Here is a 23,473-nt window from a genome sequence, read left to right on the forward strand (position 1 = left end):
GTGTGTGTGTGTGTGTAGTATTTGAGTGTGCCACTCGTATCTAAACAACAGAGAGGGAACTACAACATGCCAATACTACAGCCAGTATGTCAAATAAATGAAAAACAATACTATAAATAGTTATGATGAATCTGTAAAAGAAAATGTAGTCTGTCAAAATGCATTAGAGCTGAATCTTGTAAAGTCAAAGTCCTTTCCCTTTTTTTTTTTTTTTTTTTTTATGTACCATCTTTGTTGACTCTACCTCTGCTCTTCCTGTACGTGTTTTCAGGACCTGTCAGGGTCCATTGATGACCTGCCTACAGGTACAGAGGGTGCCCTGAGTCCCGGTGTGAGCACGTCAGGTGTGTCAAGCAGCCAGGGAGAGCAGAGTAACCAGGCGCAGTCGCCTTTCTCCCCTCACACGTCTCCCCACCTGCCAGGCATCCGTGGACCTTCACCTTCCCCAGCCGGATCCCCTGCCAGTGCCAGCACACCTCGGACAGGACCGCTGTCGCCTGCTAACATGCCAGGTGGGCTGATCCCTCACGCACTGAAATGCAACATATGATCATAGCAGAATTCTTGTGTATTTAAGATACCAAATTACACGTGCTTTGGGTCATGACAGCTTTTTTTATATTGGTTTTGCACTTCAAGTGAAAGTTAAATTCTGTCATTAAGTTCTTGAATTTTATCTGCGTATTTCATTGAGAACACTATCAAGTAGAAAACAGTACTATTATACTTCTATATTATTGACCTCTTAAACCTTGATTTTCCTGATTTAAAACTCCCCCTTAAGTAGTTTTAGTAGCGCTGACAAAATCATTCTCTATTCTCTATATCTATTTTCTAAAACTTCATTGAATCTTTAACACTCTATATAAAGCTCTGCTTTTATGGCTGCTTCACCTTACAGCACTAGGTAACATTAAAAATGTCCTGAAGTCACATTTTTCCCTCAAAACTCAATATATTCTGGGTCTTGGCTACACTTTAGTGTAACTGTCGGTTGGACAATGCTCTTTCACAAAACATGCATTTGTAAGGACTGAGCCAATGGGTCCTGCAGGGTTAAAGGTAGGGATGTCCCAATCTCAGCGATTGGTGTTAACACCGATCGAGGCGGTTTTAACTGATCAGTATCGGCTATGTTGAGCTTTATTGATCTGATTCGATCTTTTGTTTTACGTTAGCCGTCATTCAGCTGTTCATCAACTCTCTCGCTGTCCCTTTTCCTCTATTTGGCTCTGTGTGTGTGAGAAAACGGGGGCAGCCCCGCCCGCTGCTGAGTTTCACCACGTCCCCGCCTGTGCTCGGAGGACGGAGAGGATGTAGATGTATGCACGAACGTCCTGCCAACAAAAAGCCAATAAGACTAATTAATTAATGTAATCCGAGCAAAAGATATAGAGACAATGGAAACACTCAGCAAAATACAGTTCATTCAGGTAACTCCGGTAAAAGCTGCACTGAAGCAACAAACACTGGCAAGATGACAGAGGGTTTGGTATTTTATGCTTTATTGTGGAAAAAAGTAAAACATTAAGAAACAGCTTTGATGCGGGCATTTTGTTTCTTAATGCAAAGCAGAGCTATTTAATGGTCAAGCATTGGAATTGATTTTAGTAACTTTAATGTACTTGAAGTGTGCACTGGGCACATCGGATCGGGACATCCCTAGTTAAATGTCAGTTGGTGTAAATGGATTTCTCAACTATGGTAGCTTCATTATAAACACAGTGGCTTGAAACTCAGTATTTGTATTGTACCTTTTTTGCGCTCACACTAACTTGGGTTAAATATTATTGTTCAGTGACCCAGATGCCTCCCAGGCCATCAAGTGTACAGTCAGATGGGAGTCTGCACCCTGCAATGAGCCAGTCTCCTATGGCCCAGGACCGAGGTATGCTGCAGTATACATGCAAAGTGTTAGTAGAGAGTAACATGTCAAGAGTTTGCTGTAGCATCTAAGTCCAAGCAATACTCTCTTGCCCTCTTTTAGGTTTTATGCAGAGAAACCCTCAGATGCCCCCTTATGGCTCTCCCCAGTCTGCCTCTGCACTGTCACCTCGCCAGTCCCCAGGGGGACAGATGCATCCTGGGATGGGCCCATATCAGCAGAACAACTCCATGGGTGGCTATGGACAGCAGGGAGGACAATATGGACCCCAAGGTTGGTACTTTTAAATAGTCAGGGTTTAACTTGAAGAGAGTTAGCTTTATTGTGTTTTAAAATTCTGTTGTGTAGTTGTGAAACAATGAATAGAAATGGCTTCTATAGATGTTTAAGGCTTAAGTTTGGTTGTTTTCCACTTAATTTACTATGTATTTGCAAAGTTTGCTATGTAGATTTCCCATTAGACCAACATATGGAATATATCTCCCTGCCTCATAGCAGTACCATGCTATCATTGGTCCCTCCCTCTGACTCCGTTGCAGCTATTTATAGCAGCGAAGCAGAGAGTCAGCTGACGTAGCAGAGCCTCCTGTCAGTAGAGCTGAGACTGTGACGAAGGCTTGTTGCTCAGGGTGCATAGCTCTCTCTGCTAGCACACTGTAGGGAGAAAGTCTGCCTCACCACAGGACTCACAACTAAAACAGTCCACTTTTAATGTTAAGCACAAAGTTATACTGGTCTAGTGATTCCAGACCAGTATACTTATATATTATACTTTATAATGTTAAAATGTCTTCCATAGGTTATCCCCGGCAACCTGGTTATGGCAACATGCCCAATGCAAACTACCCCGGGCCGGGCATGGGCCCAATGAACCCCATGGCAGGACAGAGTGGGGGACCGCCATATACTGGCATGCCTCCAGGAAGGATGCCCCCTAATCAAATGGGGCCACGTCCCTATGGCCCCAATATGGGTCCAACTATGGGCCAAACAATGGGTCCAAACATGGGTCCAAACATACCACCCAACATGGGCAACATGCCACCCCAGGTAGGCTCAGGAATGTGTCCTCCTCCCGGCATGAACAGAAAGCCCCAGGACCCTGCGGCCATGCAGCACCCTGCCACCAACTCCATGCACAACAGGTTGGTTTATGCTGGATCCTCAAGTGCCTGCCTTTATTTACCTCTCAGAGACCCTGCAAAACTCCTGATTGATTTCTCACTTAAATGCTTAAATACCTGTACCACTCTTGATTGACTATAAAATGCTCATATTTTATTCTCTCTCCAGGATGCCTGGTTACCCCAACATGTCTCCGGGCATGATGGGCTCTGGCCCACCCTATGGCCCTCCCATGAACAACATGCCTGGAATGATGAATACTCAAGGTGGATCACCTTATCCAATGGGGCCAAACATGGCCAATAACTCAAGTGGTTAGTTATACAATAATAACTGCACCTAGCTTTATTCACTTTTAATGTGGCAGTATAGCTAATTCCTTGTCATTGTGTCTAGGCATGGCCCCCAGCCCAGAGGTGAACAATAAGATGAATAACAAAGTAGATGGGACTGTAACACCCAAGCCAGAGCCCAAATCTAAGGTAACCGTTGCTCTATAACTATAGATTGTTGTCACTATGTGTTCGAACAACAGTATTTTTGAAAATCACCTCGAATGTCTTCTCTTGGTGTAACTGTAGAATTTCCACATCTGATTTTAAAATTGGTTTCTCATTTCTCTTGCGCAAAACAGAAGTCCAACTCTTCCACCACAACGAATGAAAAGATAACACGCCTGTATGAGTTAGGACCAGAGCCAGACAGGAAGATGTGGGTGGACCGTTATTTGGCCTTCATTGAAGAGAAAGCCATGCCCATGACCAACCTGCCTGCTGTGGGACGCAAACCCCTCGACCTCTTCCGGTTGTATATGTCAGTCAAAGAGATCGGAGGCATGACACAGGTTAATATGGCATTAATTAACAACAATACATTCCAGTGCATTTATTGCTTCTTTCATTGTAATCTTTATTCTAAATATGTCGTGTGTCTCCCAGGTGAATAAGAATAAGAAATGGCGTGATCTGGCCACTTCCCTGAATGTGGGTACATCCAGCAGTGCTGCAAGTTCTTTAAAGAAACAGTACATCCAGTGTCTGTACGCGTTTGAGTGTAAAATTGAGCGTGGTGAGGATCCTCCTCCTGAGATTTTTACTGACAACAAAAAGAACCAAGCTGCTAAAGTCCAGCCCCCCTCTCCAGGTTAGAGCCATACTCATACCAGCTTTTGAAATGAACACGTGTTTCAGTGCAGTTCCTATTCAGTAACGCACATCTGCTCACTTTAAAACCAACAAAAATACATAACTTGCTGTCGTTGAGTGTCACTAATCATGTACCATGTCTGTTTGCTCTTCTCTTATTTCGAACTGAAGCATCCCTCTGCTCCACAGCTGGTTCTGGCTCTTTGCAGGGTCCTCAGACACCCCAGTCCACCAGCAGCTCCATGGCTGAGGGGGGAGACCTAAAACCTCCCACTCCAGCCTCCACTCCTCATACCCAGATGCCCCCTATGCCACCTGGGTCCAGGTGACTCTTTAAACACCCGATTTTAATCTTTTGATTCTAAAAGACCTTTTTAATGAGAGAAACTAATTTCTTTCTGCCCGCCCCTCTTTCTGTCTCTCCCACTTATCTCCTAATTTCCACTCCCCCTCATCTCTGCTTCTCTGTAGGAGCAGCGTTAACCTGCAGGACCCCTTCTCTGAGGGAAATGACCCTGCTTTCCCTAGGAAGAACATGACGCCCAACTCCGCCTATCAGTCTGGCATGAACACACCAGACATGCAAGGGCGCATGGGCACGTACGAACCCAACAAGGACCCCTTTAGTAACATGCGGAAAGGTGGGCACACTGAAATGGCGTGAGCTGAATGAATCATGTTATCCTAGAACCTAAAGTACTTCCTTAATTACCCGGTCATTTAATCACTTCTAACTGGGTTTAAATTCTGAATGCATTTCCAGTCGGGGAGCAGTTTCTACCTACTAACCAGGGCCCGAACAGTGTGGTGGGTGACCAACAGCAGCAGCAGCAACCGCCGCAACAGCAGCAGCAGCAGCAGCAGCAACAGCAGCAGCCTCCATTCAACAGGGGACCGCCAGGGGCCATGGGCACAATGCCAATGGGGCCCAGACAGCAGTATCCTTATGGACCAGGCTACGACAGGAGGTAAGACTGGAAGATGGCATTTTCAAGGTCTGATTATAACCAGCAGCTATTTTTATGATCAGCCAAACCTTAAAGTTCCTATGTAGATCAGGAAAGGTATGTCTAACTAATAACTTTCAGTATGGAAGTTGATTACATTTGATTGAATTTTAAGAAATGCATGGGAATTGGCACTGAGACTCGCTGGCTTCTTTCACACCTAACAATGCTTTTAAGTTGATAATGTACTGCCAGAGATTGTCATTGGTTTTTCTATGGAAAAAAAAACCTGAACACATCTGAAAAAAGGAAGCTGTGGTTGAAATGTGGTACATGTCATGTTTCTGTCATCTCTCCATCGAGTCCACTTTACTCTATATTGTTTATGGACTAGTAAACTTTTTTTTATTGTAGTATTCATTATTTATGTTGCTCACTAACAAGAGGTTACTGATATGTTGTCTTTGTGTTAGAAGAGGGCCTGTGCAAAGGGTTTGTGCTGCTTTAAAAAAAAATTACAATTAAACAATTAAAGCTCAGATTCTACATTTAATATTTGGGATTGTAATTTAAATGTGGTTATGGCTGAGCTGTAGTTCTCATAAACTTAGGAACCAGATAACAAAAATGGAAAAACAAAATTTGTCAAGTAGCTGATTTAAATTGCAACCGAAGTATTCATGTTTAAGTTGTAAGTGTAACATTTGTTATCCTATTGTTTTTTTGTTTATTTTTTTACAAGCTTTTCCATCATTTGTATATCTTTTTGTTTAGGAAAATATGGAAAAATATACCATGTGTATTTCCTTGATTTTTTCCCAGATCGGAGCAAGGAATGGGCCCAGAGGGCAACATGGGATCCAGTGCTCCTCAGCCAAACCCTATGATGCCTGCCAACGCCGACACGGGGATGTATTCGCCAAATCGCTTCCCACCACAGCAGCCACGGTCAGTTCACATAGCACATATTTGCCAAGCTTCTTGGGTTTTAAGCTACTGTTGATGGAAACTGATTATTCTTCGCAAAAAACAAATGCATTGCATGTTGGAGTTTAAGGTTTCATAAATGCTGGAAATGTATGCAAGAGTTATTCATTGTTGTTTCAAGATAACCCAATGTAATTTCGCACTATTTCGATATTTCTTATTTTGACAAGTATTCATCAGCACATGATCACATCATGAATGTTTAAATTGTGTTGTTGCTTTATGGGTAAAATTTTCACTCCTAGTCTTCCTTCGTCTTTGCTCTTTGGTTTGGGTTTATTGTATGTGCTGATGTAAGCACAGACCGACTTGCACTGATTAGAATTTACTTTCAATTTGAAATATGTTTATCCCATTTTTAAATTGTCCTTACCTTAAGTAGTAAGCAGCACATTTAACAAAGAGCTGGATATTTATGTTCTGGATTCACATTTAGCCTTCATATTTAATAGAGGTTATTGGTGCATAGGAAAAATAATGAATCATATTAATAAAAGAGAGACAGGTATAATGGAGATTTGGTATATTGTAATAGTGTGAAGCTGTAAACAAAAAGAAACCCTTGCAAATGGATGTCTTTTGGTTGTAACTTCATCATTATATGCCATAAGGTTGGCTGTGTATATCTGTAACTGTGTAACAGTGGACTACTTCATCCAGTGAGTTAAAGATGCAGAATATTTTCATGGTCAAACTGACGATGCCTAATGTTTGCAGGCATGATTCCTATGGTAATCAGTATCCTGGACAGGGAACGCCCCCTACTGGCTCCTACCCAAATCAGCAGCCTGGAATGTACCCACAACAACAACAGGTCAATGATCCATCTGCACTACACTAACTCTCACTATGTACCACTGGAACCTAATGTCTGAGTGTTTTTATTGTTTTAATATATTTTTATGTATATATATGTTATGATATTGTGTGTTTGAGCAGAAAAGTGAGTTGAGTCCATGTACTTATTTTTACAACATTTCTACTGAAATGGTGTGAAATAATCATGTCTCTGTACCTTTTTTTTTTTATGTGTAGAGTTACAAGCGTCCTGTGGAAGGGGGTTATCCTCCATCAAAACGTCATGAGACAGAGTACACTGGGCCCTTCCATGGTGGACAGCAACCACCACAGCAACAACAACAGCAAGGAGGTGCCTCTGCACCCTCTTCAGGACAGCAGGAGACGTACAATCAGTACAGCGGCAGTGGGCCCTACCCCGGCTCTGATCGCCGTCCACCTGGTCCAGGCAATCAGTTCCCCTTTCCATTTGGTCGTGAACGAATGCAGGGTGCGACAGGACCCAACACTCAGCCTAACATGCCCCCTCAGATGATGCAGCCAGGCCCTGAGGGTCCTCAGGGAGGTATGTGGCAGGGGCCACGAGACATGAACTATCAGAACTACCCCAACCGGCAGGGTGGCCCTGGGGGCCCACCACAGGGACCTGGTTACCCTGGCATGAACCGCTCAGAGGAGATGATGTCATCAGAACAGCGCATGAATCATGATGGCCAGTGGGGGAGTCAGATGGGCCCACGGCAGCCTCCTTATGGTCCAGCAGGACCTGGCCAACCTATGCCTCGTTCAGTACAGTCAAACTACCAGCCCCCTCAGGGTGTGCAGAACCACATTCCACAGGTGTCCAGCCCAGCCTCCATGCCCCGCCCCATGGAGAGCAGGACATCACCTAGTAAATCTTCCTTTATTCACGGAGTAATGAAGATGCAGAAGGCCGGCCCTCCAGTGCCTGCATCTCACATAGTGCCCCCTCCGGTGCAGTCGCCTTTGATAAGGCGAGACATGCCTTTTCCCCCAGGCTCGATAGAAGCTTCACATCCTATCCTGAAACCACGTCGGAGACTCACCGTAAAAGATATTGGTATGACTATAGATTGAATATCATCTTGTGACATAGACTTTCTTTATTATTGCCAGACCTGCTCAGTGTTGCTCAGTCCACCTATATTGTTCCAAGTTGCTGCTTAGAGAGTATTTGGTACCAATTATGTTTTTTTATTTTGACTTCTTAGGAACTCCGGAGGCATGGAGAGTCATGATGTCATTAAAGTCTGGTTTATTGGCTGAGAGTACGTGGGCCTTAGATACCATCAACATCCTCCTGTATGATGACAACAGTATTTCCACCTTTGATCTAAACACGGTGAGACTTAACACTGATCCCTTAATGATAGTTTATAACACACTGTGCATAGTTATCATATCTAACATGTTCTGTATTTATGGTCTTTCTTCAGTTGCCTGGCCTACTAGAGTTGGTGGTTGAGTATTTCAGACGCTGCCTCATTGAAATCTTTGGCATTCTGCGGGAGTATGAGGTGGGAGACCCTGGCCAGAGGACACTACTTGATCCTGATGCCTTGAAACGAGACTGGGAAAGCACAGAAGAAGAGGAAACACAGGCTGAGGACATGGAACAAGAGGAGGAAGATGACGAAGAAGAGGAGGAACGGGAAACGGAGGGGCCAGCTCATGTGAAAGAGGAGGAAGAGCAAGAGCAGTGCTCTGAGTCTCGGGGTCGGGATGAGAAGACAGAAGATGAGGAGAGGAAGAGCAAAGGTTCTTCATCTGAACAGACAGGCTCATCACAATCCTTAGCTGCCCACGAGAGACCCAAACAAGCCAGCAAGTTTGACAAGTTTCCCCTAAAAGTGGTACGAAAGAAAGACCCATTTGTGGCAGGCCAGTCCAATAATCACGGTAAAATGCAAGAGTTTGACAGCGGGTTGATTCATTGGAGTGCTGGAGGGGGAGACTCAACAGAACACATCCAGACTCACTTTGAACCACGCAAAGACTTCTTGGAACCACGAGAACGAATACCTGTGCCCCCAATTTTGCTGCGGCGACGAGTCCCAGAAGAAGAGATACAGGAAAATTGTTTGCCCACTGAGGAAGAGAAAAGGAAGCATCAGGATGAAGAAGAAAGGCCCAAAGAGACTTCTTCCTCAGAGAAAGCAGCGGTCTCAGAGAAGGCCAGCCCCTCACTCAGCAGTGAGGAGGAGAGGAAAACTGATTCTGAGACAAAGACAGTTGAGAAAGGTGAAAAAAGTCCCCAGGAGAATAATAGACCCATTATTTCCCCCGACAGTGTTCTACTCCAGAAGGCAAAGCAGACTGGCACCATCCTGGAGGATGAGCCCCACAGTAAAGACGAGGGGCCGCTCATTGCACTGGCTAACTGGCAGGATTCTTTAGCCCGCCGCTGCATATGTGTGTCCAATATTGTCCGCAGCCTCTCCTTTGTGCCAGGCAATGACCACGAGATGTCCAAACATCCAGGGCTGCTACTGCTGCTGGGACGCCTGATCCTGCTTCACCACAGGCACCCTGAGCGCAAACAGGCGCCGCTAACCTACGAGAAAGATGAGGATTCAGAAGAGGGAATGGGCCAAAGGGATGAATGGTGGTGGGACTGCTTGGGGCTCCTGAGGGAGAACACGCTGGTCACTTTGGCAAACATCTCAGGCCAACTGGATCTCTCCATATACCCGGAGAGCATCTGCTTGCCTCTGTTGGATGGTCTTCTCCACTGGGCCGTCTGCCCCTCAGCAGAGGCCCAGGACCCCTTCCCCACCCTGGGTCCTCACAGTGCGTTGTCACCTCAGAGACTGGTCCTGGAGACGCTAAGCAAACTAAGCATCCAAGACAACAACGTGGACCTCATCTTGGCCACTCCTCCATTCAGTCGGTTGGAGAAGCTATACGGGAACCTGGTGCGGCTAATCGGAGACAGGAAGATTGCAGTCTGCAGGGAGATGGCCGTGGTCCTACTGGCAAACCTCGCCCAGGGCGATACTATGGCCGCCCGAGCAGTCGCTGTTCAGAAAGGCAGTGTGGGCAACTTGCTGGGCTTCCTGGAGGATAGTCTGGCTGCCACACAGCTTCAGCAGAGCCAAAGCTCTCTACTACACCTTCAGGGGATGCACTTCGAGCCCACTAGCCCGGACATGATGCGGCGAGCTGCCCGGGCTCTGCACGCCTTAGCCAAGGTGGAGGAGAACCACTCAGAGTTCACACTACATGAGTCCCGACTCCTCGACCTTTCAGTGTCCCCCCTAATGAACTCGCTGGTTTCTCATGTTATCTGTGATGTACTCTTTTTGATTGGCCAGTCATGACAGCTGTAGGGAGCCGTGGCTCCACTTTTTTGGGGGTTTTATCCCCAATCCCCTCTTACCTGGAAGCCTGGCTTGTGTGTGTAACAGGGCAAGCAAAGTTGAAGTGACTGTCTTTAATTTATGAAAATCCTTCAGATTCCATTCTCTGAACCCTCCCCAGGTCGTCCTTGCTGGAGGAGGGTTATCACAGAGCTGTGGTGGATTACAAACCAGAGAGATGCCCACAAAGTGACACTACTTGCAACATGAATGCCAACTGGATGACACAGAGCAGAGCACCACGGTTGGGAGACTGTTCTGCACTTGGGGGAAAGTACTTTTTATTAAAGATAAATAAATGAATAAATAAATAGCTGAAAAACAAAAACTGTAACCAAAGTTGCTGTCTCGTTTACAGTGAGTTTGGGAGACACAGTGTGCCCTAGCTCTCCCCTCGAGGGCACAATGAGTCTGTAAGTGGTTGACGTTCAGAGGTGAAGCAGACTGACAAGTGGCCTACTGGTTATAGTTGCTGTAGTTGGATTTTCACCAGTCAGCCCAACAGTAGACTAAGTGCTGTCAATAGACACCTTCACCGGGGAGGCCTGTGCAGTGTGCAGTAGATTGTAGGACATTTTCTGTACCGTACTGCTCTTGAGTGTAAGCATTCTGTAACACACGTTTCACACAGAAGCAGAAGATGCAGCTCTTCTAGAGTTTTGAGGTCATTTTAGTTTGGTGTTAAACAGAAAATGGCTTTCTTCCCCAAAGTATCAAGAACCTACAACACCCTTACCTCCTCTTATCCCTTGATTGTATGAATACCCATATGAAAAGAAATCACCTCTTAGGACTGGTTTTCAACTTCAAATACAGCTTTGCTGTGGTGTATATATAATGTTGTACATTACACTTCCTTTCTCTGTGTCTGTCTCTGTCTGTGTCACTATTCTCACACTTGTTATCGGTGGGGGATTGAGGCTGACATGTGAGTTTGGTCCGTGACCTCCAGTCCCCGCTGATTAGACCCACTCCTCTGGTCTCTCCACAGCTCCGTAGTACGGCAGACACGGCTCGAACCTGTTATCTCCTGGTACAACAAAAATAAACTAGATGAAGTACACATTTGACAATTTTTCTTCAGTCATGGATTCTGCATATTTGTATTTCAGACTATGTAGCTAAGACAACATGTAAATTCCTCCCTTTCCCTTTTTTGGCTCAATGAATATCATTTATTCAGTATGAAATCTTTATACTATATGTTCCACGTGGTAAGAATAAATGTACATTAAATCTTCGTAAGCTGTTTGATGGTTTTGTTCTTCTGGAATAATCACCTCTACTGGACAAACAAATCAAACAAATATGTGAATTCCCACAAATTAGGTTCCAAAGAATTTCTGAAATACATACTCAGTGTCTTACTCAGTGGACTCAATGCTGATATATAATTCACTGTTTGCATTAGGTTTATCACAGTTTCTATGTTTGAGTAAAATAACTGAAAAAAAACTACCTCCGTCAGTGTCACTAACTTCACAGGCTTGAAGTTTGAAGGAGGAGGACTGCACATAGGCTTGAAGTTTGTATTAATGCTGTATCAATAGGGCCAACCAGAAATAATGGGTAAAAGAACAGTTCATGCACATTTAAAATGCATCAGGCAAAGACAATCACACATATCAGCTTACTTACAAAGCCAAGTGTAACAATATGCACCTTAAATCCAAGCAAGTTACATTTTATATATAACAGACTGAAGACACTAAATATGGGCAAAAACAGTATTTTCACATTTCCTGAACGAAGAATAACCGCATACCGGAAAGGTCAGTCCATAAGCCGGAGTGGAGCGCCTCCTGCTGGAGAGAAAACTCATTTCACCCGATTTAACATAAAACCTTACTTACTAAGCACACGTAAGGTTGTAAATCTTAAGCCAATTAAAGCTAAACTATAAATCTTTTGATACATAAATAAAATAAAATACAACCATCGCAGGAGAAACTACAAGTTCTCCTCTGAACCAGTCAATGATCTGAGCCCATGAGCTTTTATTTTGACATTCGTGTTGCGGTGACACTGGAAGTGAAAAGTGCCTTTGGAAAGGCTGCCGCAGGAGGAGGATGAGAGGAGGACAAAGATTGCACCTGAGCGGAAACAAACGCTGCTAGAAGACGGCTGGCTATCTCCCACTAACCTGTTTACCCTCTGCTAAACCTATCAACCCAATGAAAACCCGCAGCTCACAAGCCCTCCTTCGCCGAACACTTTTTTCCTAGCCAGCTATGTTTGGTAGAGAAAATGACGGATCCAGCGGTGACTGTGTGGTAGCAGCGACAATGCTCGGGCCTGTCATCACCGGCTTGTTCACATTTTGTCCGTCGCATCAATGACCATGGATGTCAGAGCAGTGCTGGAGTTTGCCACAGTTACCAGGGCTCTGTCGCTGTTCCTGCAGGTAAAGGTTTAAGTTAGGCAAGTCCGGCATGTTGTGGATCTGAACAATATGCTAAACTACCCCCCTCCCCCCCAAGTTTGTAGCTTTAACCTTATGACAGGTATTGAGCTTAATTTCCCCTGATGTTTAAGTCACCTTGGCTATTAGCTGTGTGTTTGGTTGGTAGTTAATGAACAGTGCTGGGGGGGAATACATACTGTAGTGTGGTAAGAAGGTTACAGACTAACTCACTGTACACCTGTGTGGTTGTTTCTCTGTGCAGCACAAACTCGGTCTATGATGGCAGGATTTTTTTTTTAACAAAATAAAATATGTCTCCTCAGGCTGTCTTGAATGCTGCCATCCCTGACCACGATGCTGATGCGTTCAGGCCACCCCGGACAGAGGAGCCTCTGTACTTGGACTCTGCAGTGGAGTGGTTGTTCGGTGGCCTCTCCCACTGGGATGCCGAGCATTTCCTCTTTATCGCTGAGAGAGGATACCTGTACGAGCACAATTTTGCTTTCTTCCCCCTCTTCCCTGTGGTCCTCCGAGGCCTGGCAGAGACGCTGCTGTGGCCCCTGAGCAGCTGGCTGAGCGTGAGGGGGCGTTTGCTGGTAGCTGTGGCTCTGGGGAACAGTGCCCTCTTCCTGCTGAGTGTGGTCGCTTTGCATGCGCTCAGCAGAATAGTGCTTCAGGACAGACGTCTCGCTCTGCTCTCCAGCCTGCTCTACTGCATCACACCTGCCAATGTTTTCATGACCGCTGGATACTCCGAGAGCCTGTTTGCTGCGCTCACATTTGGTGGTCTGTTCCTCCTGGAGAAAGGATTCACGCTCCGGGCCTGCCTGGCCCTCAGTATAGCCACTGCAGCACGATCCAATGGACTTGTTAACATTGGGTTCCTGCTGTATCTTCCATCACTGCACGCTATCTCTCAAATACGGGTTTATCGAACGACCACAAAAGGCCACTTTAAAGTCTTCCACTATGTTTGGGTCATCATCCGCCTCCTGCTCACTTCCCTCCTGGGAACTGCAATCATTGCCCTTCCCTTCTGTGCTTTCCAGTACTATGGTTACAGGACGTTCTGCACGCCGTCCGTCTCCTTGGAACGGATCCCCCCTGCTCTTTTGTCGCTGGCTGAGCGGAAGGGCTACCGGGTTCCAGATGAAAATGGTCCACCGCCGCTCTGGTGCATGAGACCCCTCCCCTTGCTTTACTCTCATATCCAGGATGTGTATTGGGATGTGGGATTCCTCCGCTACTTTGAGCTGAAGCAGATACCGAACTTTATTCTGGCTCTACCTATGGCTACACTCGGGATAATGGCAGCTTATGCATATTTTCAAGCTAACCCAGAACTGTGTCTGAGACTTGGACTTTGGGAGACAGGTGCAAATAAAGGGCTGGACAAACCCATACCAGGACTGTTCAACCCCAGAGTGTTTGTGTATGTTGTACATTCAACAGTACTTCTGGTGTTTGGGACATTATGCATGCACGTGCAGGTAAGTAAATCAAATAACCACCTTTTTTCTGGAACATTTGACCTGCTGTTAATTTCCACTCATTCCCATTTTTACCCTACTTTTCTAGGTTCTGACCAGATTCATGGCTTCCTCGTCTCCTGTGCCCTTCTGGATAAGTGCTCATCTGCTCCTCCTCAATGAACCACTTCTCCATCGAAGGACAACATCAAACCCGAGCATACAGCTACAGACACATTCCAGAAATGGATGCAAGCACACACCTCAAAATCCCATCATTGCTCTGCTGCCGTACTTTACAACCTGTTCTCCTACCACACAGAGCATCTTGGGATACTTCCTCTCTTACTGGGTGCTGGGCCTCGCACTGCATTGTAACTCTTTGCCATGGACATGACTTAAAACGTTACTCTGAGCTTTAAATGCAATATTTCTATGTAGGACGGGGCTATATACCGTATTTTAAATGATATGAATCCGCACATAGGTGTTTTTACAGTTCATCAATAGTCAATTTTCATTATTCCAGTAATTGTTAAATTGTAAACTTGAATGCAACATTTTGTCCACGTCACATTTATTAAAAAAAAAAGATAATATGATTATGTCGCCCAGTCTTACATAGAAATTATTGACATGATTACATTTTTGATGCCAATTTATTCATGCAATAGTCAGCAAATTTGATTTGTACATCTCCTTTAAATGTGTTTGCAGCCATTTTAGAACAACCTCATATGTAGAATATACCTGAAACTTTATTCAACACTGTTTAGTTGTAAATCTTGGGAAAGACTATGGTGGTACTTGAAAAACTATATTTTTATTTCTTGCCGAAGCATTACATTTTATTTACTCTGTTTAATATTGCGCTGCATGTTTGGAAGACTTCAAGTCATAGTTTGAATGAAAAAAATAAAGATTTTGTTGCTGTAAAAGGACCCTCAATTTAGTTTTCTTGAGGCATTAATGTAAAACAGCTCTGCTGGGTTTTCTTGTAAACAAGTTCAAATTCTAATATATGTACATCAAATGTGTGCTAATTTGTTCTCACACAAAATATTTTCTCTCTCTTTATACAGTGTAAGAACAGTGTTGTTGTGTTTTTTCATGGTTTACTTACAAAACAGATCCTTTACAGCACTGTAATTGGCACAGACGTGGAGTGTAGATCTCTATCCCTGACTATCAGATATCTCTTTGGGATATGACCACTAGAGGTTGCTGTTACTCAAACAATTTAGTGCACCACCTAACGCTTCAGATTTTTTCTTTAGGGATGTTTTATGGGAAAAAAAAAAAACATCCTAAAAACTAGGGATGCACAGTATGATTTTTTTTTTTTTCCCAGCTAACAATAATTACCTGCTTCTAATGACCAATAATGATAAGATAACGGATAATATAAAATTTTTGCATTTTAAAAACAAGTTCATAACCTGTAGTTTTTTACATCCTATAGTAAGAAAGGCTAAGATGTAGTGAGCAAAGATGGATGATTTAATATTCAATCGCTCTGACCTAACAAAATCTGACTGATACCACTATTGTAAACAGAAACAACAACAGTTCTGACTCTTCAAATGTTCATTTATTTTTTCTAATAAATAACAAAAAACTTACCAAACCTACTTTCTTAGAACATTAAGCCTATTAAAATAATACAAAATATATTATCATTATCCTTTGAGAATTTATCAGAAAAATGAACTGAAATAGTCTCCACTCAAAGTGTTTCTCTGGTGGACAATAAAATTAGTTTTGGCTTGTATAGAATAAATATTTTGAATCTGAACAACTGTAGGCCAGAGCCTAAATAATGTGTTGACATGTTTTCACATCGCTTAAACAGAGTCTAGGAAATGATTTTGCTATAAGGAGAACAGCTCTACCCCTTCCCCTCTCATTAGTTGCACAAACTCACCACATTCCTAGAATAACAGGGTTGGAAACACTCAATAAACATCACAGCTGACATGCACGCAGAACACTGGCCTTGTAATCAAACACCTCAAACAGTGAGCCTATCACATGTTAAGCATCACAGGTTCAGAAAGCACTCATGGTGACATTGTGTGCATTGTGGCCCCTTAAGTAAATTCAGGGTCACTTAATGGAATCAGTCCATGCAGAGACACGTGTCAAAAGTTCATACTGTGGATTTCATTAAACACTTCATTTAGTTCCAATTGATGTGATTAGGGATTTATTACCAGTTTACTTTTCAAAGTAAACACTGAACATGTTGCCAGCTTATTAGATAACAGCAGTTATCAGAGGTCTCTATCTGTTTGCCACTTTGCTCATATACAGTGTACTGGCCTGACTCACTATCTGGAGTCCAGACACTTTATAGGTATATGTCATTGAATCTTTAACTTCATCTCTTCCAATCAGACCCTATAAACAGCCTACAAATAACCAACCATGTGTAGTAACCCCCCCCCATTACCTACAACTGAAGCAACAGAACAGCATCAAGGTTATATTGGTTTAGATAGATAGATAGATAGATTAGATCTAGATATACTTTATTGATCCCAAGCTGGGAAATTGCAGTGTAGCAGCAGCATTACACACCAGTAACAACAGTAACAACACAATAAGTAAGGAGAACAACCTAGACATCTATATATATATATAAAAAAAGCTATATAAAAATGTATAAAATGTATAAATAAGCAATTCATTATTATGTCAATGTTTTGTGAACAGATACTCACTGAGCATGCGCTGGTGTTTGCCACTGATCTACAAACCATCTCCTTACAAAGCTGATGCGTTTGTGTCGTTATACGTCAGCAGTGAGTCTGCGCCGTACTCATCCGCATACGTCAGCATCCTCTCCGTGACGTACATTGGCTGACGGCAAAAAAAAAAATAAGGAAACGTGAAGTGCCGCAAGAAGCTTGAGCCGAAGTCCGTCTGCTTGTGTTAAATTCTTGAGAAAAAAAAAAAAAAAAGGCGAGTTAACAACCAAATGAGTACTGGTATTAATTAATGGCTTTAATTTAACCACCAAAGATGGTAGTCAACCTTGAGTCCACTCGGGAACTGATTCAGCTCGTAAAGCTCAGCTGCGGACAAGAATGCCTTTGCTGGGTCGCTAGCTAGCTAGCGGTAGCTTTCAGGATGGACAACTGAACGCTGACCGGAACCAGAATAAAGAAATATCACTGTACACAATGACTGAATTGTGAGAGTGCTGTCTCTCGAAAACGCGGCGAGAAAAGAGAGTTTCGTGTGTGCCTTTTAGCTACCTCCGAACCGTGTCGATACTGTTTACATGATGAAGAACTGCGAGTACCAGCAGATCGACCCCCGGGCGCTGTCGGTGTCGCCGTCGTCCGCACAGAACCACACCGAGAGGAGAGTGCAGCGGCCGCGGAGGAAATGGGAAGTGTTCCCGGGGAAGAACCGGTTCTACTGCGACGGGCGGATCATCCTGGCCAGACAGAGCGGTGTCCTTCCTCTGACACTGGGCCTTATTGTTGTCACATGTGGCCTTTTCTTTGCATTCGAGTGAGTACCAATGTTTCTTTCCAGTGAGCCCTGAATGCAACACGCTTGTGGAAGTTGTAAATGCCTTTTGCTTCATTGTTATGTATTTTAAACGCTGTTTTGTGGCAATATACAGACAGAAACAAACTGGTGTTTTTCTTTTACAGTTGCCCATTCCTGGTGAAACATCTGACCGTGTTCATACCTGTGATCGGTGGGGTGCTTTTTGTGTTTGTGGTCCTCTCCCTGTTGAGAACCAGCTTTACAGATCCAGGCATTTTACCTAGGGCCACCCCAGATGAAGCTGCAGACGTAGAGAAGCAGATAGGTAAGGCGACCCTGGAATTGCATGGGGACAGATGGGGTAAAAGAGCTTTGCCATACTGAGGATCTTTGAGGGACGTGTTTGTCTTTGAACTGCAGACCTAAGCAGCTTATCATGGTTAAAGAGAAAAAGAAAGCCAGACATAGCTTTATTTGGGTTATGTATTCCTTATTATATCATTGGACTGCTTCTTGTGTGAACTGTTTTGATCAGATGCGCAAGTCTCAGTCAGTCTCTCCACTTGTACTTCTCTATTTTAAGATACCTCAGGATCATCTACGTATCGCCCCCCTCCGCGAACCAAGGAGATCCTCATCAACCAGCAGGTGGTAAAGCTCAAATACTGCTTCACTTGTAAAACGTTCCGCCCTCCTCGGACCTCCCATTGCAGTCTGTGTGACAACTGTGTTGGTAAGGATTTGGTAGGAAGTTTCTGCTTATTTCAACTGATCTAATTGAACTTAACAACTTATTGTCATGGCCAAGAGCAACGTACTATACTGCTTCCTAGATTATCCCACTGGTCTGTTTATTCAATATATGATGCTTCCATGTAATAATAATATAATTCATAACTCTTACCTTAGACTAAGACTTCAAATGAGTTCTGGCAGTTTTCAGGAGCAGGATCTTGGCACTAAAGCGGGTCTTCTTTAAAGCATTAGGTCATTATTTGGCAAGATGGAGCAAAACCGTTCTTTGCAGGTTGAGACTGCCGACTGCGTCTCTTTTGCCAGCCGGAAAGGTCTGTCCTGTTAAAGGAGAGGGTTATTTCTTTTTAAGTGTGCTTTTTAAACTCTTAACACTCTATATTCTCTATATTCCTTGCTAACCTGCCTCCAGTGGAAAAGATAAGGGGCAACAAAACCTGCAGTGCAAAAATGTACCAAAGTTGAACTGAAGCCACTACGACGCTTCAGCTATCTGAGTTAATCAAATCTAACAAAGTTACAATATTTTTAGTACAAAGGCCCTTCTTTGTCTGTCCCCTGACGGTGTTTATTTCTGGGCCGTTGTTGAGGGAAAGTAATACAAAGAGGGAATTTCATACTAAAAAGTCTGTAACTTTGGACTTGATTAATCTTAGTCAGACTCCTGAAGCCCCAAATTACGTTTAGCTAAACTTTGGAATTTGTTTTTGCACAGAACAAGGAGTGTGGATTTTGTCCCTCCAATTACTTGCACTGGTATTGCATTAGGATGGGATCTCTTTATGGGCCAGTATGAACAGGATGAATGATTACAGCAAACAAACGAAGCATAATTACAATTAGATGAAAGTGCTGTATTAATTTTGGGGTAGGAGTGATAGTTATATATAACTATAATACTATAATACTACTAAAACTATATAATTATTTTGATATACAACATGTCATCTATACTTTACAACTACTATAAACGTGCCTCTAATCTCGGGTATGTGTACTTTTCTTTCACCCTCAGAGCGATTTGATCACCACTGCCCATGGGTGGGGAATTGTGTGGGCAAACGCAATTACCGCTTTTTCTACAGCTTCATCATCTCTCTGTCTTTTCTGACATCTTTCATATTCGGCTGTGTCATCACACACATTACCCTGCGTAAGTACTCTAACTCTGTATAAAGACACAAACACATAAGGCAGTTGTAACTTTTAAGGTTTCTGTGTTTCTAATTTGTACTTTATCTCTCCAGGTTCTCAAGCAGGTCAAAGCCTTGTTCAAGCCATTCAGGAGAGTCCTGCCAGATATCCTTTGTACAAACCAAATTGTCACATAATCATCCTTTTTATGAGATGGATGAGATCTTTTAAAATGTGCTCCTGTTTGGTGCCAAGAAATGACACAAGTTACATTGTTGACAAGGCATTTCCCACTGCTCCTTAGCCTAAGCCCAACGTTAATAGGATCAGAGAGTTAGCATCCAGCAAAGCAGTGCTTTTAGGCAGATGGCTTCCAGTGGAAGGTTTGCTGCCTCATGTCCTTGTGAGATGATGTCAGTGAGGGAACAAATATAGACTGCATGACTACAGAGTAGTTCCACTTATTATTCAGAGTGTGGGGTAATTTCCTCAATTTTACGCATGACATGCTTGACATGCATACTATTGTGTCATCTTGTTGGAGTGCGTGTGTCTGAATCTAGAAGGAATATGTTAACTCACTAGTTAGCAGATGAACTGATTGGATTTCCTTTTTAGCAACTTACTGCATCAGTTTTAACATTAAAATGAATTCATGAATCCTCTGTGACTATTAGGCTTTAAGTTTTAAAATGTTCACTGTGATGGATTACGCATCTCAAGAAAGTTGGAACTAATACAGACCAACAAGTAATGTAACACATTTCCTCAAGTGTTGACCTTAGTACAGTTCAGAGCTACTTGTATTTTACCTAAGTTTACATTCAATGTTCTAATATTGGAAAATGTTCCGATGTGATATGAAGTGGGTTTGTGTTATTCGTAGTACAGTGGCTTCAGAGTTCACATTGATAATCACCAACATGTGGTATCGAAAATTTGTTGACAACAATTTATGCAATGTCTAAATAAATGACATTATTATGTCAATGTTATTTTAACATGTGAAGACGAGGAAACATAAGATAGAAGCACCTCTTAGGGATGTTGTGCTTCATGCTGGAAAAAAGCAGACTAACCGTGGGAGGAAGACTGCCTACGCACATATTAAGCCTTGTCATAGATTTTAATCATCAGCTTTAATTGCCCTCTGTGTTAAATAATCACACATACACAATTGTGTTATTATGATGCCTTGACTCTTCCTCGTGCACTGTGGTGGAGTTGGTGATTTGTTTCTTCTCCATCTGGTCTATTCTGGGCCTCTCAGGCTTCCATACTTACTTAGTAGCCTCCAACCTCACAACAAATGAAGATGTAAGTACTCGTGCCCCTTTTTATATGATACAGTTCATTGTTAAAATGTACTTTATTCACTAACTAACTGCTTACTTTTATTCACTCCCTGTGCAGATAAAGGGCTCCTGGTCAAGTAAGAGGGCTGCAGAGGAGTCTGGGAACCCGTACAGTTACAACAGTATTATAACCAACTGCTGTGCGACGTTATGTGGTCCCATGCCCCCAAGGTGAACATTTCCTTGATGATAGCATCAGTTACAGTACATGTACCGTCCATGTTAAAGAGCATCGTAACACAATTCTCCCTATTGTTCTCTAGTCTGATTGACAGGAGAGGTTTTCTGCCTATTGATGAGGCAATCCCTGCTGCTTCTGCTTCGGAGATAGAGCTGCCTCCGTTCGTGGCCAAGAATGACGCGCACATGGTAGGATGAAGCAGCGTGTGGTCCCTCCCAAGTCCTGATTGTCCCATAGCTCCTGTGTTGTTGTTGTTAGGCTGCCCCCCCCCCGTGTGCCTTCTCCNNCGTGTGCCTTCTCCACTCTGTGTGTCCACTCCGTCATCCTCCAGACTTCCAGCTTCAGTCCCTCGACTAGAGTTGCCGACATGCAGTACACTGAATCTGTGTATTGTTTGTGACAACAGAAAGCCAAACATGGATTTTTAAAACGAAAGTGCCTATTAGGGAGTCTCTGACTGGACTGGATCAACATTACTAGGGTTCAGCTTACGATGGCTTGGAACTGACACACAATATATAAAGCCAAGTATTCACAGCAGAAATGATTAAGCCGGCTAATTAGAGCTGGCGTTCAGCAGAAACATCTAGAGAAGAGGTTCATCTTTCACCATGCAGCTTGCTGAAATAATACTGCTGTGTCATGTGTTCGTTGAGCTTTAGAACAAAATGTCTTGGAAACCACCTGTAACACTGTTTGGCATCACTGAGCAGTTAAAAGTGCCAGAAAGTGGGCAGAGGGTTTTTACAGCAAGAAATGTATCCATTTGTTAAGATTATAGTTGCTGAGTTACGCTGTCAGACTGCTGCAGATATATTATGGTCGTTTGGTGCTGTGGGACAGTAAACATGTTGCACCATTTGATATTTGACTTGTGTTTGTGTTTGCTTACATTTATGTAGGAATTGTATCTACCTCCTTGTTTCTGTACTACTGGGTTTGCTTGTATGTTTTGGTGAAGGTGTTATGGACTTAGGACTTAGGACATGCAAAATATTAGATCCCATTTTGTAATTGATTTATCAGCACTTTATCACAGATCATCATTGTCACTCAATATGGTCGACATATCAAATGTCTTAAGTATATTATTAGATATATTGCTTCATTTTCTTAAATCCTCCTCCTTCTATTTTTACATACGCATTTTATTTAACTAAAAAGTGTTCCTTTATGTGTTTTAAATAAACATTATTTTTGTATTTTGGGTTTTGGTCTCTGTTTTGAGTTTACTTTACCTCTCCATTTTTACATGTCCTCATGTGCTGACTTTAAGGTGTTTGGGAAAAGTAGAATTTTTTTTAGGTTGTTTTATTTTGGTAGGTACAAGTCAATGAACACATGGGTTTATTTGTTATGAACATTTGTTTCATATGCCTGTTACTTCATTGCTTGATGAAAGATCTGACACACAGTGTTGTACTGTATCCATTCCACCCTGCTAGGAGGAGAACTGTCAGGATTTTGCTTTGTCCTGCACAGCCTGAAGGGCACTGCTGCATGTAGACGGTTGATGGTAAGAGTAGGGTTGAACGTTAAAAACAATCACAACATCTCCTCATTTGCCATTCACTGTGTCTTTTGTGTAGTTTGTGTTTAGGCTTGGAACCAGCCATCTTAACAGCTTTTTTTTCTTTTCTAAGATATTTTTTGCTCAAATGCAAACACAATTGGGGCAGATCTTGTGATTGGTGTGGATGGGTGGACTGCCCTACTTGTGAATGTGCATGCTTCACTACCATTCATCCTCCTGTCATTAACATTCGCTCGCTCACTCTGTATGGGATAGAGCTCGTGTTTGAAGGCTGATAATCTTTCTCTTGTCCTTTTTGTAGTTAGATGAGATGTTTTTTCTCGTGTGTCTGGGTCATTATTGTGCATGCATGGTGACGCAAGCGCATACGAGTCTGCGTAAACTGTATTTCCCTTTCTACTTTTTTTTTTATCAGAGCCAGAAGAAACACAGGAAGAAGCAGCTTCTCCACACACATTTAATTGTTGCCTCATCTGTGTCTAACTCACTTCTTCCACGCTTCTTCATTTGAATCTTGTGACGATGCTGTCATCAGTGCTATCATTGCTTTCACTGTGCTTGAGTCCTAAACTAATCATTGTTATCACATTGCAGAATTTTCTTTCCATGTTTGTCCTGTTTTTACCGTTCGGCCATTCCTGCCACAAACTTATGTATGGCACTTCTTTTTCCTGATTTCTCTATTTCTTTCCTCCTCCTCACACAGTGCACTCAGAGCACCAAGGACGTGCTGGAGAGGGTGGTCCACTCTTTTGACTATCATGGCCTGTGCCCCCCTGGCACCCCAAAGACCTCCCCTCTGGCCCCGGAGGTTTCCAGCACTGCAGCACCTTCCCCAGAAGCTTCACCGTCCGCTGGGTGCTCCCGACAGC

At 43.3% G+C, this 23,473-nt stretch overlaps 3 protein-coding genes across 6 annotated transcripts in view; all 3 read left to right on the top strand.

The window, feature by feature from the left end:
• The window catches only part of arid1aa (AT rich interactive domain 1Aa (SWI-like)), a 16,994-nt gene extending 5,476 nt beyond the window's left edge, over positions 1–11,518 (top strand). The window contains exons 5-20 of one of the 3 annotated variants that reach the window (XM_035671728.1): positions 272–512; positions 1,799–1,888; positions 1,988–2,158; positions 2,685–3,030; positions 3,179–3,324; positions 3,407–3,492; positions 3,645–3,854; positions 3,949–4,153; positions 4,327–4,480; positions 4,633–4,796; positions 4,919–5,123; positions 5,925–6,050; positions 6,807–6,903; positions 7,125–7,968; positions 8,120–8,250; positions 8,345–11,518. In XM_035671728.1, the coding sequence (XP_035527621.1) occupies positions 272–512; positions 1,799–1,888; positions 1,988–2,158; positions 2,685–3,030; positions 3,179–3,324; positions 3,407–3,492; positions 3,645–3,854; positions 3,949–4,153; positions 4,327–4,480; positions 4,633–4,796; positions 4,919–5,123; positions 5,925–6,050; positions 6,807–6,903; positions 7,125–7,968; positions 8,120–8,250; positions 8,345–10,228 (5,100 nt within the window). In that variant the 3' untranslated portion in view covers positions 10,229–11,518. Of the gene's footprint in view, positions 1–271; positions 513–1,798; positions 1,889–1,987; positions 2,159–2,684; positions 3,031–3,178; positions 3,325–3,406; positions 3,493–3,644; positions 3,855–3,948; positions 4,154–4,326; positions 4,481–4,626; positions 4,797–4,918; positions 5,124–5,924; positions 6,051–6,806; positions 6,904–7,124; positions 7,969–8,119; positions 8,251–8,344 lie in introns of all 3 variants that reach the window. The other 2 variants (XM_035671729.1, XM_035671727.1) reach the window with 2 other exon arrangements.
• Positions 11,519–12,306: 788 nt separating this feature from the next.
• Positions 12,307–15,117, top strand: pigv (phosphatidylinositol glycan anchor biosynthesis, class V). The gene is made up of 3 exons (XM_035671730.1): positions 12,307–12,671; positions 12,995–14,161; positions 14,250–15,117. Exons 1-3 carry the CDS (start codon positions 12,603–12,605, stop codon positions 14,535–14,537), a joined length of 1,524 nt encoding a protein of 507 aa, XP_035527623.1. The 5' UTR covers positions 12,307–12,602; the 3' UTR covers positions 14,538–15,117.
• Positions 15,118–16,991: 1,874 nt separating this feature from the next.
• zdhhc18a (zinc finger DHHC-type palmitoyltransferase 18a) overlaps positions 16,992–23,473 on the top strand; it is an 8,372-nt gene continuing 1,890 nt past the window's right edge. Inside the window, exons 1-10 of one of the 2 annotated variants that reach the window (XM_035672418.1) lie at positions 16,993–17,662; positions 17,809–17,969; positions 18,228–18,377; positions 19,413–19,550; positions 19,645–19,696; positions 20,746–20,848; positions 20,945–21,057; positions 21,150–21,255; positions 22,513–22,583; positions 23,308–23,438. In XM_035672418.1, coding sequence (XP_035528311.1) covers positions 17,427–17,662; positions 17,809–17,969; positions 18,228–18,377; positions 19,413–19,550; positions 19,645–19,696; positions 20,746–20,848; positions 20,945–21,057; positions 21,150–21,255; positions 22,513–22,554 — 1,101 coding nt within the window. In that variant the 5' untranslated portion in view covers positions 16,993–17,426 and the 3' untranslated portion in view covers positions 22,555–22,583; positions 23,308–23,438. Of the gene's footprint in view, positions 17,663–17,808; positions 17,970–18,227; positions 18,378–19,412; positions 19,551–19,644; positions 19,697–20,745; positions 20,849–20,944; positions 21,058–21,149; positions 21,256–22,512; positions 22,584–23,307; positions 23,460–23,473 lie in introns of those variants that run through there. The other variant, XM_035672417.1, reaches the window with a different exon arrangement.

The sequence above is a fragment of the Morone saxatilis genome, unplaced genomic scaffold (assembly GCF_004916995.1).
Source record: "Morone saxatilis isolate NCDOM2014 unplaced genomic scaffold, NCSU_SB_2.0 Contig24, whole genome shotgun sequence".
Lineage (NCBI taxonomy): Eukaryota > Metazoa > Chordata > Actinopteri > Moronidae > Morone > Morone saxatilis.

Excerpts from the sequence above, each read along its gene's own strand:
- pigv (XM_035671730.1), top strand. The coding sequence starts at position 12,603 with ATGACCATGGATGTCAGAGCAGTGCTGGAGTTTGCCACAGTTACCAGG. Across the intron at positions 12,672-12,994 it reads CTCTGTCGCTGTTCCTGCAG|GCTGTCTTGAATGCTGCCAT; the intron begins GTAAAGGTTTAA and ends ATGTCTCCTCAG. Across the intron at positions 14,162-14,249 it reads CATTATGCATGCACGTGCAG|GTTCTGACCAGATTCATGGC; the intron begins GTAAGTAAATCA and ends CTACTTTTCTAG.